The following is a 15,736-nucleotide window of genomic DNA, read 5'->3' as shown; positions in this document are numbered from 1 at the left end:
ACAACCGTATGTCCATTTTATGAAATACTTGAGTATTGTGTGTGCCAGGCATGGGGCTAGTTCCTAGGGAGACAACAGTGAGCTCAGAGTCCAGGAAAGAGGCGGGTGGCTGCTGCAGTGGAATCAGTAGGCAGTCCAGGACATTACATTCCAGGCTGTGAGTCTGACAATTTTCTTAATTACCTTGTAACAGGAAGGCAAATGAACACTGTTCTTTCACTTATAATCTAGTTGACTTTTCTCAAATCTAAAAAACTAAAGATCCTAATATCCTAAATGTGGTATTTTATTTTTATCATGTTTTAAAATAAATTCCTTCCTTTTGAGGGTTTCATGTTCCTCTGTGCAGCTTCTAAGCAAAATGAATTTTGTATACACTGTAGTCAACATTTCCAGAAAGGTTGGGTTCAGAATTGGTAAAGATCTCATATAATGAAAATTATTCCTTGGAGTAAAACCCCAACTTTGCTCTAACAGGATGGGTGGTTTTATGTATAGTGGGAGTAAGAGTGTGTAGTTAGTAGTGTATTGTTCAAAAGCAGAAGTTCTAAACCAGGTGATTTTTGCCTTGTATATATTTTTAAACTAAAAAAAAAAAAAATCTTTTATTGTTAGGTACAAAACGGCTGTAACAACTAGGGACGCAACACGTTTCTTTACATGTTTTTTGGTTTGGTTTGGTTTTTGGTGTGGTTTCCTTCTCTTGAGTAGTCACGACGACGGCTGAGTGTTTCACAGTGTTTCTCTTCCTCTCCTGGCTACATGCTATTATTGCTAATCTGCTCTGTCACCAGTCACTTTTTGTCATCACTGTTCCACTGATGGTTAGAGCTCCTCTGAGGACTTCCCTTCATTCCTAGACCTTCCGAAATGTTCCATTCTTACAGTTCTTACCGAGGGGGTCATGCATACTTACATTACATTTCTCCCTAGGTACCGTCATAGTTTTGATAAGCTCTCTCTTCAGACTTTTCTTAGTATTTGAAATGTGTTACTCACCACTGACGTTTCATCCAGTAGACAGAGATAAAGTCTTATTCTTTCTAGAAACGTGCATGGGTTCTTTGGGAGCAGTGGTTCTCAGTTCCTCATGTGGTGGTGAACCCCAACCATAACATTACTTTTGTTCCTGCTTCAGAACTGTGATCTTGCTACTGTTAGGAGTCACCATGTAAATTACCTGTGGTTTGCAGTGGTCTCAGGCGACCTGTGAAAGGGCTGCGACTCACAGGTTGAGAACCACTGTTTTAGGCGATCCTATATGCTGTAAACATTTTTCCTCCCAGATGTTATGCTACTTTTGTTCCTTTGTCCTCCTTTACTCTCGTGGCCGCATCCTCAGCTTGGTGCAGTACAGAGCAGTCATGTTTGAAAGTCCTGTGGCTGATGGCTAGGGCTCAGGCGCCAGTGTGTTCCCTTTTCCTGCAGGGGTTTTGTGAAGCATCTGTGTCACTTTTTTTTTGTTAAAGAAATTCCTTCTCATACCTGGAATACTGTGAAGTTCTGTGGTGAGTGAGCCATTGCTGTACTTACTGAAGATGACCGTTTTTCTGAGTGTGTTACTATCCTGCTCACACTGTTAGGTTTTCTAAGATTAAGTCATCCATACACTTCCAACATCTTTAGGAGGTGGGCCAGTGCAGGGGGGGGGTAGGGGAGGGCATGGATTATGCTCTTTGAATTCATAAAATGGAACCCCGGTGCCGCTTTATGTCCGTGGCATGATACCGTCTCACCATAGAACCCAATGGAGTCCTACGACTTATTTACCTCATATAATGTCCCAGCGATAGTGTGCCATCTTAATACACACGGGGATATAGGCATCTCTTTAAACTCTGTCCCTAGTACTTTTAAGTATAAAACCAGAATGGAGTGGTTGGTCCTTTTGGTTTTGTTGTTGTTAACCTTTTATTTCCCACAATGTATAATTTCTTGAGATTGACAGTATATACCATCAATCCCAGTAATTCAAGAAAAGAGATGATTCGACTTTCTTCCTAATAAGCATATGAAATGAGATATTGTATGCTTTGTGAGAGTTTTTTTCTTTTTCTTTTTAATGCTTTAAAAGCCTAAAAATGTACTCATATTAATGGAATACATTGAAGTGTGTAAGTTGTGTAATGTTCCAATCAGGGCATTTCTCCTCAAGGGTTTTCTGAGGTTGTGTTTGATGTGTATGTGTGTCTTGCCTGCATTTATGTCTGTGTACCACTTGCATGCCAGAAGGTGGGATTAGATTCCCTAGAAATGGAGTTAGATAGTAGTGAGCCATCATGTCAGTGCTGGGAATCGAACCTTGGTCTTCTGGAAGAGCAGTCAGCACTTTTAACCACTATGCCGTTTCTCCAGCCCCAAGTGTATATAGTTTGTTTATGGTAAGACTCTCCACAGCCCTTTTTATCGGGCTTTTGGAAATATACAGAATGTTGTTTTCTATAGCTAACCCAATGCAATATCACTCAGAGCTTAATTTTCTTTTTATTCTAATTATTAAGGCATATTGATATATGTAATATATTGATATATATTAAGGCATGTGCATATATGTAAACTTACTGATCATGTCTGCCCTCTGTTCCCCTGCGGGAGGTGTCCTCCCTGCAACCTCATGCCTTCTTTCATAACTGACAGTAGCTTTTGTACTCTCAGGTCTTTTGCTTCCATGTGACAGACAGCATGAAATAATAACTTTGCTATGTCTGGCTTTTATTTTGCTTAACATGATGCCCTTCAGATCCATTTGCCACAGATGATGGGCGGCATGATTTTATTCTTTTTATGAACAAATAGTATTCAAATATATACACATACATATATACATGCATGCATGCATGCATGCATATATTTCTTTTTCTAGAAGAGGATGCTGTATTGGTGAGAAATATTTAAGTCGCTGTTACCTGCATTAGGACGTGTCTGTCCCTTTATGGTAAGCACAAGTCTTCCTTGCTGAGGACAGGGATGTCTTGCTTTGTTCTTAAGCTTCTTATTTTAGAGCTCACAAGTTTGCAGTGAGATCTTAGGTCCAGATAGGTCAAGCCAAAAATGACTACATGCAGGCTCAGTTTTATCCTGCTTCTAACAAAACTTCGTAAAGGCAGCTGTAAAGGCAAATCCATTCACAGCAGTTACAAGTAAAATACCTTGGAGTAAATTCAGCTGAGGTTCAGAAAGACCTCTACTGTGGAAATTACAAAGCGCTGATCAAAGTCACTGGAGAAATCCCAAGATGGAAAGACTTCCCATACCAGACAAAGAAGTTTGTAGACTGACCAATCCTTTTAAAAATCTGAGGAACATCCTTTAAGAGAACTATAAAATCACAAAATTCATATAGAAAACCAACTTGCCAGTAGCTAACAACAAAACACTTGAAAGGATTGCGAGACATGCTTGAGTTACAATAATGAAAATTTTATGGCCCCAGAGATAAAGCTATATACCTCACTAAGCTAATTCTACACTGATGTTCGGAAAAAAAATGTTTACCTAGGCACCGTTTCCTTATTTCCATTGGTGCTGATAAACTATATCTTAATGCAGAAGATTAAAAGTTGATTCCCTGTGTCACACCCTATACCAAAATCAACTCAAATGTGTCAAGACCTAGAGGTCTTAAGACAGAACTATTACAGGAACACAGGAAATGCAAGATGCTAGTGGGAGTAAAGACTTTCTTGACGCACCCTTAATGCACAGAAAACACAAAAGTGGCAGGTTGGGAATCATACCAACTGAAATGCTCACGCGGAGCAACAAAACTATAAGAATAAGAGAGAGCTTACAGGTTTTAGGTAAAGATACTTGCCATCTATTAATCTACAGAGTCAATATCAAGAACACATTAAAAAAAAACTTTAAAAAATGTTAAGCCATCAAAACCACAAGATGCTGTCATGCTATAAACAATGCACATTATCAAAAACCAAACAAAATGTGTGTGTTGATTGATATGAGGGGAAAGTGAATCTGCTGTGTGGCTCAGCAGTGTCACTTCTTAGTGTATCTCCAAAGACGTCCGTGCACTCTACATGCACTGTGGCACTACACACCCAAAGGTGCCAAACTAAACCAAGTGGACAGACATCGGCCACCCTGACTCCGTCGGTACATGTTGTATAAATACTGTGAAATACACCATTCTCCATAAATGTGTAAATTGTTACCTGTGCAGAATTAAAAAGGAAAAAAAAAATCAGTGGACACTTCAGTAAGACAAGTAAGTGAGAGCCGTTTGGAGATGGAGTGTCCAGTGAGTGAGCCCTGCACTGAGCAACTGCCCCACAAGCAAAACTGTATTTGAAGGTTCTTAATGTCAAAAAAAAGTATCTTTATTTTAAGTATAACTGTCAAACAACTATAGTTTATCAGAATACCAGGAGGAACTGTACACTGTCCAGGGCAGTATTTCTTCAGTATCCCTTAACTAAGAGTAAGTAAGACATGTAAGACGTACACATGTCATTGTAGTCAGAATAAGTAGTTTCTTGGCTTTCGCTGGAAAGTGGGCTTGAAGGTAGGTCCATCGCTCAGAAAAGGGAATCCTTTCTGGTTACATGCCGAACATGGAATCGGGTGTTAATCTAGTGAACTGTTTTGTATAAGCATTTTCATAGTAAGTAGAATCATCGTACAGTGACTCCTCTGCTTGCTTTGCCTCATCGCCATAGATGTTGCTCTGTAGGCTTTTCTGTATTCGCTGAAGCTTGACATCTAAAGAGAAATGACAGATAGTTAAAACAATGCCCTGCTGGGTGTGCTGGTGAATATCTTCAGTCCCAGCACTTAGAGGCAGGGGCAGATGGATCTCTGAGTTAGGGGCCAGCCTGCTAGGAAGCATGTTCTAGGACAGACAGGGCTACATAGAGAAACCCTGTTCAAACAACTAAAATACACACACACACACACACACACACACACACACACACACACACACACTAAATCTTGCTCTATAGTCCTTTTGTCCACACTTTGAGCACATGTCCTTATTGTGGTTTTACAGAAACTGAATGCCCCATCTCTGTTCTACTTTAACCATTGTCTTTCTCTACATAGGTCTCTGCAGGGCCTGAGTTCTAGGTATGGCCTACTAATAACTACTTGTCTAGTTTGGGGCAATCATTTATGTTCTATAAGCCCAAGTCTTCATCTATAAAATGAAAGACAGTGGTAGAACCTGCTTCCTGGTGTGTGTATACCCTCATAAAGGCCACGGGGTGATGTAAGGTGAGCGTCTCTAGCACAGTGCCTTACTCCTTTGGCTCTTTCACTGGTCAGGTGACTGACCAGTGAGCTCCTGGGGCCCACGTGTGTCTACTCCCTAATGCTGCGATTATAAGCACCCACGGGCCACGCCTGGCCTTTCTTACACAGTGCTTCAAGCTTGCAGAGCAAGTGGTCTTCCCCACTAGTTAGGGCCTGCCTGGTTGTATGAGGATTACATGTGGTGGTGCATATTCTTTGGAAACCGAGCTTTGTGATTAACTATGGCCATTTCCCTCTACGGATCGGCTCTGGATACCCCCAGACCCCTATGCACAAAGGCCCTGTCTTTTTGCTTTGTGTTTTGAGACGGGCTCTGTTATGTAACCCTGGCTGTCCTGGGAACTATGTTGATCAGGCTCACGCTAAACTTATGAGATCTGCCTGCCCTGCCCCTGCCTCCCACGTGTCTGGCTTTCTCTGGCTTCTCGAATGGGTAGTGTGTATTCTAGTGCTACCTTCTTCACTATTTAAAATAACTTTCACCTAGCCTTTTATAAAGGTGATAGTTGGAAAGAGCATATCTTCTACCATAACCCTTGAGAACTTAGTAATTTATGTTGTTTCCTTTTTTGTTCCTGCCATTTGTGTTCTTTAATCTGCCAGTGAACCGTGTGTGTGTGTACTATTTGAGATTACTAGAGCAAGGCTTTAGCCTCCCTGCCCTTTATTATAAAGACTGTTACCAAAAATTGTTCTATAGAGGCCATTGTAATGGTTAGTCTTGGCTGTCAACTTGACTCAATCCTGAGTCAACTTAAAGAGAAGCAATCCTGTAAGGAATTTGCTTGATTAAAGTGGAAAGGCCTAACCTGAATTTGGTGGCATCCCAAATAAAAGAAGGTAGAAAGGGAAGTTTGCTTTGCCTGCTTGCCTTCATTTTAACGGCAGGTTTATCTGTACTGTTGCTACATTCTTTCACTGATACCAGAACCAGCTTCTTCGGGTTCCTAACATGTCCTGAAGACTAGCAGCTCTTCAGGCTTTCAGAACCGATGTTGTACCCAGCCCTAGATGAGCGTTAATCTCCGATAATCCCCAGTGCAGAAACTGCTTGGTGTGTGTGAGGAATCATCATGGGTCTGAGAAATGAAGAGTATGTGTAGAAAGCATAATGTGTTCATGTATGTACAGCTAGTCAACTGAGTTCATATGTAAAAAGCTCTGTATTCAAGGCATCCGACTACAGCAGTGTTTCAGCTGTGGATTCTTAACCTGCTTCAGGTTCAATCCTAGCATAGACTACCCTTGAGCAAGTCATAACATCTTTCTACCATCTTTCTCAGAAAATGCAGGTAATGGAGCCTGTTTCATATGTTTGCTTGAAAAGTCAAGTCAGTTCTTCATTGTGATTGTTAAGAGTTCACATGATCTGTTGTATGTAGAATGGACTTGAAGTGTCAGCATGGAAGCCATTGCAGAAATCATGAAAGGCAGTCATGTGGTGAGTCTGGGTGGCATCAGCGAGCTGAGAGTGAGTGAGTGAGTGAGCTAATGAAAATGGGAGCTCCTACTGGGGGGTAACGAGTGTTGGGCAGCATCCTGAGCTCTGGTAAGTGCCCAGCACTAACCTAAGCTTTAGGTGTCACCACAACCCACAAGCTAGGTATAGATACTGTTGTTATTTTTGCTTTACAAATGAAGGAGTTGAACTATTTAGCTTGCCCGAGATCACATAGGTAGTAAACAGCAGAAAACAGCAGAACCCCACAATGTAACCTCTGCCTGCCTGCTGCTCATATAAGGTAGCAAGGTCACACTCTGACCACAGGGCATCACAGGCTTTCCTTACTGCGCTGGTTGTTGGTTTTTTGGTTTTTTTGTTTTGGTTTTTGGTTTTTTTGTTTGTTTGTTTGTTTGTCACCTTGACAAAAACACAGACATGGGAAGAGTGACTCCTAATTAGGAAATGCCTCTTTAAGATTGGCCTGTAGGCATGTGAGTAAGCCTTTTCCTTCCCAAGGTTTTTTTTTTTTTTGTCCTAGTGATTTCTCACAGCATAGAAACTCTTAAGACATATTGGAATCATTGTTATTTCTGTGGTATAATGATAGTCTTTAGTGTGTTGTTACTGGAAGGACACTAGTGGCATTGAACTTAAACATTTCCATCATTTGGAGGCATTCTTTTCGCCAAATCAAGTTTGCCCACTGGAGATCATTAGCAAAACCATGAGCTATGCTACTTGAAAAAATGTTATGCAGCTGGGTGGTGGTGTCGCATGCCTTTAATTCCAGCACTCGGGAGGCAAAGGCAAGCAGATCTCTCTGAGTTCAAGGCCAGCTTGGTCTACAGAGTGAGTTTCAGGATAGCCAGAGATACACAAAGAAACTCTGTCTAAAACAAAACAAAACAAAACAAAACAAAACAAAACAAAACAAAACAAAACAAGAGGGCTGGTGAGATGGTTCAGCGGGTAAAAGCACTGACTGCTCTTCTTAAGGTCCTGAGTTCAAATCCCAGCAACCACATGGTGGCTCACAACCACCTATAATGAGGTCTGACACCCTGATGCCCTCTTCTGGTGCATCTAAAGTCAGTTACAGTGTACCTATGTATAATAATAAATAAATCTTTAAAAAAATAAGAAAAAGCCGGGCGTGGTGGCACACGCCTTTAATCCTAGCACTCGGGAGGCAGAGGCAGGCGGATTTCTGAGTTCGAGGCCAGCCTGGTCTACAAAGTGAGCTCCAGGACAGCCAGGGCCATACAGAGAAACCCTGTCTCGAAAAACAAAAAACAAAAAAAAACAAAAAAACAAAAACAAAAAAAAGTTATTCAACCTTAAATAACATAGAAAACCTATTTTCAAATGATAGTCCTATATGTAAAGGTAAATATGACCTGACAGTCATTTATACCCTTGTACACTCACAAAAACTCTTGATGGTAAAAGATTAGCTTCTTGGATATATGTTGGAGATTGGTTCTAATGCTTTGATTCAATTGGGAATCTGCATGTCCAAATGCCAAAGGTCCTTGTCCCCAGTTGGGTTTTGATGGACCAATAAAGATGCCAGCTGCTAATGGCTGTGCAAAGGGAGACTGGGTGGGACTCAGGAAGGAGGAGGAGGGAGAGATTGCCATGAAGTGCTGTGTTGTGGATGGATGTAGGAACTGCAGGAGATAAAGTCAACGAGCCATGTAAGAATTCGGGCCACTGGCCACTTCCCTGATCGGGCCTGGAGTAGCAGCAGAAGGTTTAAGAGTGCTTAGCCTTTGAGGTAGCCAAGGCATTTTAAAATTAACGTGTGTGTGTGTGTGTGTGTGTGTGTGTGTACCTTTCATTTATGAATCCAAAGATTCCCTAGGCAGGTGGCTGGAAGCGTAATCTGCCAAGATCCAAAGTGCTGTGGCCCAAACTCAATGCTACAGACATATATGCAGATAAGAAGAGTATCATTTGGACTCATATGGATTTTCCATAAAGTATTGCTAAAAATCACCTACTTTGGACTGGAAGGATGACTCAGTAGTTAGGAGCACTCAATGCTCTTCCAGAGGACCTGCGTCACTTTGCAGCAACCATTGTAACAGTACATATAAGTGTAACTCCAGTTCCAGGGGATCTGGTGTCCTCTTTTGGCCTCCACAGGCACGTCATGCATGGTGGCACACTTAAATGAAGGCAAAATACTCACGCACAAAAAAATAATCGCCTACCTTTTAAGTTAGCTGAAGAGTTGCTTGTAGCAGTTTCTCTCCAACTTGCAATATACCTGCAACATATTATATGGGCACTAAGTTGACTTACTACTAAATAATAAATTAGTTAACACATGCTTAATGGTGGCACCTTCACTAGTCTCAATGTTCTGATTTTTAAAACAAATTCATCAGATTTTTTTAAGTCTTTCCAAGAAATTACTGATTTAACAATTTTCCTGTAGGGAGAAACGCCATATTTCAAAGTTTTCCTACACAGTGTGTCATTAAACCAACTATAAACAAAGTTAACAGTAAAGGAGACAGGAAGCCATAAACACCAACAGAAGCAGCTGCTCATTCCTGCCACAGGGCCAAGTCGCTGAAAGCTTGCTCTTGCATCAGATGGTTTGTGTCTGTGGTCAGAAGCTCTGCTAGCATATTCCTAATACTCACCCTCCTCACCTTAAAGTTCTTCTTGTCAGGGGCCATTTAAAATCATTGCCTTTTTTTATACTTAATCGGAATGAAGTAAAAGAAGTACATAATTTGGAAACATCTAATTTAAAAATGTGGATCTTCGGTTGCTCTCACCATTTCAAAGTATGTGTTTTCATCCCACTACACACAGAATCTAACAGAAAAGACTGCGCACAGGGGTTTGTCCACACCAGCGTCTCCAAGGGCGTAATGACAAAGATATCTCTGAATAACGGGATGTTTCCCCTTGGTCCTCGGGTCTCTTTCTCGTGTTCTGTCAATGACTGACACTTTGATTCTTCCTGTCCCTTTATCTCCCTCTTTTTTCCCGACTTTTTATTGATTCTTTGTGAGTTTCATATCATGCACCCCCCAGTCCCGCTCATCTCCCCATTCCTTCATATCTGCCCTCCGCCTTTGCACCCTCCCCATCAAAAGAAAAGGAAAACAAACAAACAGAGAAAACCACCAAAACATAGAGAATGTCTCATCGTGGAAGCTGTAGTGTGTCACAGTGTCCCACAGTATACCCCTCTGTCCACACATCTTCACTTGCAAATGTTCACTGCAATGAGTCATTGGTCTGATTAGAGGCTTCTAGCTTCTGCCACACCATTGATATTAGATTGCCACCAAGACTCTTCCTTACCCTGTTGTTGCCCTACGTCATGAGATCTTGCAGCTTTGGATCAGCAGGACTGGCCCTTTCACGTGCTCCAGCAGTTCACAGATGTAGATTTTGGGGTGAGCCAACTCAAAGCCCTGGATGTGGGCCTGGGTGGTAGCTGATCTGGTCAGCTGCTGGCTCTTCCTTATCTGCACCACAAGGTGAGGTCTCTGTCCCTCCTCCAGCTAGGCCATCTGCAGGAGGTGGGGCCAGCTCTCCCCATTCCCATACCAGTACCTTCACTACCAGGGCTAGCTCTACTGTGTTGCCCAAGCGGCAACTCCCTCTGTTAGCATCTCCCATTTCTTTACCATCTTTATAATTTTTCTTTTTGCCAATGTACTATCCACAATGCTTGTTGTAGCTAAATTCATGTTGAACATTTTGAAATGTGTTTGCTCTGCAATCCACTCATGTGACGTCTATGGTTTGGAGATGGTGAGTATATTCAGAATTGTGCACTCCTTACCACAATCAACTTTCAAACATCATCACACCGAGGAGACCCTAACATCCCTTGTCTATGACCTTCTGTGATCCCAATTCCGCAGCCTCAGGTAGCCACTAATACATGGTGTCTAGCAGTTTTATTGACATCGTGGCACACCCCAGTATTTTGATGTTTTACTGCTGAGTAAGACTACATTATGTGGACCTAACTGCATTTAACTTGCCTAATCAACTGATGGACATCAGGGTTGCTTCTAATTTTTTCCTCATTATAAACGGTTTCTGTAAACATTCAGGCTAGCTTTTGTGTGGACATATATTTTCATTTTTCTTTATACCCACTTTGGAGTGGAATTGCTGGGTTATATAGCAAAATTACCAGCCATTTTCCAAAGCGACTGAGCCACCACCGACCACTCCTGCCAGCCAGGTGTGAAGGTTCCACTCTCAGCACTCTTGCCAACCCTTGTTGGCAACTGACTAGCCATGCTGGTCATTTGAAGTGGTCCCCCCCGTGCCTTTGACTGGCACTTATTTGATGAACAGCCTGATTTCCACTGCACAAAATTCTAGTGATAACCTTCCAATGGCTGTTTATGTTACTGATACAGTTTTTTAATATCTAAAATGACTAGGCCATATAAATTGAAGCTATTCTTTACATAATTAATCTTAGGTCTTAGCCTTGTTTCTAAGTCCCAAAGTAAAAACAAAGTAGAATTAGCTAGACATAGCTGCTGAAGTGTATTCTTCTGCCTTACTATAATTTCCTTTGCTCAAAACCAGTTTTTGTTTTCTGTTGAAACAAATAATACTATTTTTGAAGGCTATGTTCATAACCCCAAGGTTCAACCTATAAATAGAAAATTTTACAAAGAAAAATACAGGGCTGTCTCCTAAGAATCGCTCTGTACTTACTCATCAAAGTTGAGTGTGTTTGTCCAGTTCAGCACTTCATCTACTTCCCACTCCATTACAGAATCCACTCCACCATCTTCAATACTCTTGATTAGGCCTTTTGTTGCTTTGTGAATTAGACCTAAAGTCTCATTATCTGTTGCCTTGGCCTCCAGGCTTCCCATGTAGTACCTAAATCAAGGGAAAGAAGCAACACACATTGATTGCAATAAGTGATTAGAGGTAGACACATTTGATAAGTGTTGTTGTTTATATAAATTATGTTTTTGTTCTATATACCAGCATGATAGAATAGAATATTCCTGGGGTAATTTTTGTTTGTTTGTTTGTTTTTGTTTTTGTTTTTCGAGACAGAGTTTTTCTGTGTACCCCTGGCTGTCCTGGAACTCACTCTGTAGAACTCAAACTCAAAAATCCGCCTGCCTCTGCCTCCCAAGTGCTGGGATTAAAGGCATGCGACACCACTGCCTGGCATCCCTGGAGTAATTTAATCACTAGCCAGAAAGACTTCACTTAATTACCTGGCATAAGTTTCAAATACAAAAAACAAAAATCTACATCAAGTTATGAGTAGAAGAATCCCAGAGACTAAGCTAATTCTCTCATTTTATAAGTAAGGGAATAAATCCAGGAGGAGTTGGGTGACCTCTCCAAGATCATGAGGCTGATGACAGGTAGGAAGGGAGAGGAGGTCTGTTTATCCACATCTTTGTGTCAGATACACTGCACACCATTTCCTTGTTTTTCTTTTAAAAGTCAGCCATTTGTGGTGGTTGTTTCTGTCTTTTATATAAACAACTGAGACTTGGAGATGTTAAAGAATTGTTCAAGGTCATGAAAGTAGTAAAAATGAGGGAAGACAGCATTCAAATTTACTCAGCACACCCCCTTCTGTCTGCCTGATACTATTTTAAGCACTACTTTTAGGTCATTGTTCCTTCCAAGCACAAAGAGGGAGACATTAGGGAGACTACTAAGAACACACAACACAGAAATTCACTGAGAAGACAAATACCCCAGCAGCACCAGGCTGTGTCATCATCACTAGGCTAAGCTACAAGAAATGCCTAGAGAAGTCCTTCATCTGCAGTGAGAGGACTTAAATGATGCTTGGCACCCTCAGTGCCTGAGGAAATAGCAGTGCCACTACGCTCCTCATTCCTGGCACCCACAGCAGCAGTGTGCTGGGAACCTAGCATACAAACATAGTCATCTGTGTGACTCCAGGCCTCCACCCGCCACGCCACGCAGAGAAAAGTGCACTCCTTCAATGCCCACTGCTGGAGGTTATGTCTGTGGCCAAATGGGAACAAAGCCAGTGTCCTTTGCCAGGCCAGCATTCAAAGAGACAAGTTCAGGAGATGGCTCTTGAACTCCAAGAGCCAGTTTACAAAGTTAGCCCAACTGAGCCCCCAGGGGTAGACACAGAAGTATGGAGAAAAGGTGACAGTGAGCTTCCATGGGAACAGAACTCTAACCACGGACTTAAAACAGTACTAATGAAATGCCTATGAGCCGGGCGCGGTGGCACATGCCTTTAATCCCAGCACTCAGGAGGCAGAGACAGGCGAGTTTCTGAGTTCAAGGCCAGCTTGGTCTACAGAGTGAGTTCCAGGACAGCCTACACAGAGAAACCCTGTCTCGAAAAAACAAACAAACAAACAAACAAACCCCAAAAAACAACAACAACAACAACAAACCCTAATGAAATACCTATGAAATGTTCAGCAAATCTAAGGGAACTCGGGGAGATACAGGAGAATACATACAGAAAATTCAAAACTGAGGAAATTTATAAATGAAACTTTTAGCAGATATACATCATACACACAAATCTCCCAAGAGAGGATTTCACTAATTCGGATTAAGTAGGACACTGACAGCTTCACCATCACATTAAACCATGGCAGCACAGTAACCGCCAGGAGACCGGAAAGAAACAGAACCCTCACAGTCTGTGAACGAGAAAGAGCAACTCTCTGATCACTGAAAAACCTCTCAACCATCAAAATGAACAAGATAGGAAGAAACAATGGCCATGTAACAACTGGGAAATAACGGAAGTCAGAAGAAAGTTCTTACCGGTAATAACCTTAAATGTAAGCAAACTGATTTCCCAATAAAAAAATAGAGAGTATCCTCTCTAAATACAATCCCTAGCCACTGCCCGAATCACCTGCAATTGTCTAAAGCAGGTTGGCCAATGGATGTGGCTCTGGAGGGTTGTCTTGACGGTTAGTTGATGTAAGAAGACCCAGACTGCCCTGTTCCACTCAGTTCTCAGGGCAGGCGGTCCTGAGCTAGGGATGAGCCAGCACGCAGCGTTCTTCCATAGTTTCTAATGCCAGCTGATGCTGGCTTTCTGGCCATGATTTTCCTTAGTGATGGACGATATATAACCTGCAAGCTACAATAAATCCTTCCTTCTCTAAGTTGCTGTGGCCTGACCGCCTTATCACAGCAGCAGAGAATAAACCATTCACTTCGTTTTAAAAAAAAATCTGCTCACAGTGTATGTGTGGGGTCTGTTTCTCAGTTCTGTGGTCTGGACCACAGTGTATGTGTGGGGTCTGGACCACCAACTGCTCTGTAAGTCTTACTCAATTCTGCTTGTTTTCCTCAAAAATACCACATATTTAATTATCATATTTAATAAGATTGACCCATCGACTTACATTTGTCTCATCCAATCAATTTTTTTAATTTTCCTTTTCTTCTCCAGATCTTGCTTTCTCTTCAGTTTAGAGAAATGAAATTCGCTTTCCTTTGTGCTGTCCACCACTCCGCTTTCAAGTGGCATCCAAAACTACGGCAGGGCAAAGGCAAGCATATACAGAGTTAAAATACTGATTGCGAAGGTAACTCTCTCTAGACAAGAACTTTGATGGGTTGATAGGAATGTGCACGAGAGGAAGGGGTAGAAGAGAAGACAGACTTGTTTTCTCCAGTTCTCACACTAGACGGTGTTTGCTGTGTTTCCCTGCACTTTGCCTGTTTAATCACTTACCACACTGCACTCAAGCGTCCTGCCTACTTGACTATCTCTAGGTACAGGCTTCCTCTGTGAGGGAAGGAGCTGTGGGTGGATCTTCTTACCACAGTTCTTGACGTCTGGAACTAGGCTAACACCCGACAGATATGCAACAAAGTACTAAAGGAGTGTATTCCCACCTTGGTCATTTTAAACGCCTGAAACATTTAAGCATTTGGTATCTAAGTATACAGCATTCTATAATCTGTGGTTTTAGTATATGGCTAGCAGAGAGTAAATAAACATGGCCTAGTTTCAAATCTGATTGTTTGGTTTCAAACCTGAGACAAGGTTGGACCAGGACAAGGGGCTGGGGTGCATACTTTACATACCAAAGCAGACCCGGCTTTCAGGTTCTTCCAGCATCCCTCAGTCCCTACCTGGCCTACTCTGCCCCTACCCTTAACTCTTAATTTTCTAGCCCAGGTGCTGGTCTGCCCTTCTCCCTATATAATCCAGACATTTTGTGCTCTCTCTCTCCTCTCTCTCTCTCTCTCTCTCTCTCTCTCTCTCTCTCTCTCTCTCTCTCTCTCTATCTCTCTCTCTCTCTCTCTCTCTCTCTCTTTTCTCACTGAGCTCAGGGACCCATAGTGGAAGGAGAGAACCAACTCCTACAAGAAGTGGTCCTCTGGCCTCAGCATGAACACTGGAGCACATAATTGCCCCTGCTTGCACACACATCATTTACACACACACAAAATAATAATTAATTTAGATAAATAAAAAGATAAATTGTTATCCTTACATGAACAACCCCAGAATAGCTAAGTTAAGCCATTTTTTTCAGTTCTGTGGTTTAGAATTATAATTATTTTTAAAATTCAAGATTAATTTTCAAACAAGATGAATTTCTAAATACATAAAATAAGGGTGACTGCTTTCCATCTTCTTACTCTGTAGGAAACAGGCCTCCAGCCGTTGTTCTCTACACGGCGATACCAACCACTGTTGTCCTCCACCTGGGGTGGATCATCTTTGTTGTGGGATGTGTATCTTGCTGGAAGCTTTGTGTAATCTCTAGGGCTGTTAGCACACAGATCCTCAATATGTCTGTGAGTAAAAATTTTATAGTATATCTCAGGTGGAAATCTAACCTGTAGATGAGAGAGTTTAAAGCATCATTGTAATGCAATAACAGAAATGGGTTACATTTTGAAAATTCTTTTAAACTTCATGTAAGCGTGCTTTCAAAGTACCAAATGAGGACTCCAACCAAGGAGGCAGGCTGCTAACTATAGCTCTTTTCCCTCTGCTCACCCTAACTGCCACAGGCCACC

General features: G+C 41.8%; 1 protein-coding gene across 7 annotated transcripts in view; it reads right to left on the bottom strand.

Moving 5' to 3' along the window:
* Positions 1-2,695: 2,695 nt before the first annotated feature.
* The window catches only part of 4930550C14Rik (RIKEN cDNA 4930550C14 gene), a 31,714-nt gene continuing 18,673 nt past the window's right edge, over positions 2,696-15,736 (bottom strand). For 6 of the 7 annotated variants that reach the window (XM_006510654.4, NM_001376945.1, XM_006510656.4 and 3 more), the window contains 5 exons: positions 15,353-15,553; positions 14,104-14,234; positions 11,429-11,599; positions 8,932-8,987; positions 2,696-4,719 (listed from right to left, as the gene is read on the bottom strand). In XM_006510654.4, coding sequence (XP_006510717.1) covers positions 4,559-4,719; positions 8,932-8,987; positions 11,429-11,599; positions 14,104-14,234; positions 15,353-15,553 — 720 coding nt within the window. In that variant the 3' untranslated portion in view covers positions 2,696-4,558. Of the gene's footprint in view, positions 4,720-8,931; positions 8,988-11,428; positions 11,600-14,103; positions 14,235-14,435; positions 14,907-15,352; positions 15,554-15,736 lie in introns of those variants that run through there. The other variant, XM_006510660.4, reaches the window with a different exon arrangement.

This window comes from Mus musculus, chromosome 9 (assembly GCF_000001635.26).
Source record: "Mus musculus strain C57BL/6J chromosome 9, GRCm38.p6 C57BL/6J".
In the NCBI taxonomy this organism is placed as follows: domain Eukaryota; kingdom Metazoa; phylum Chordata; class Mammalia; order Rodentia; family Muridae; genus Mus; species Mus musculus.
This window is presented reverse-complemented; position numbering and strand designations above follow the sequence as displayed.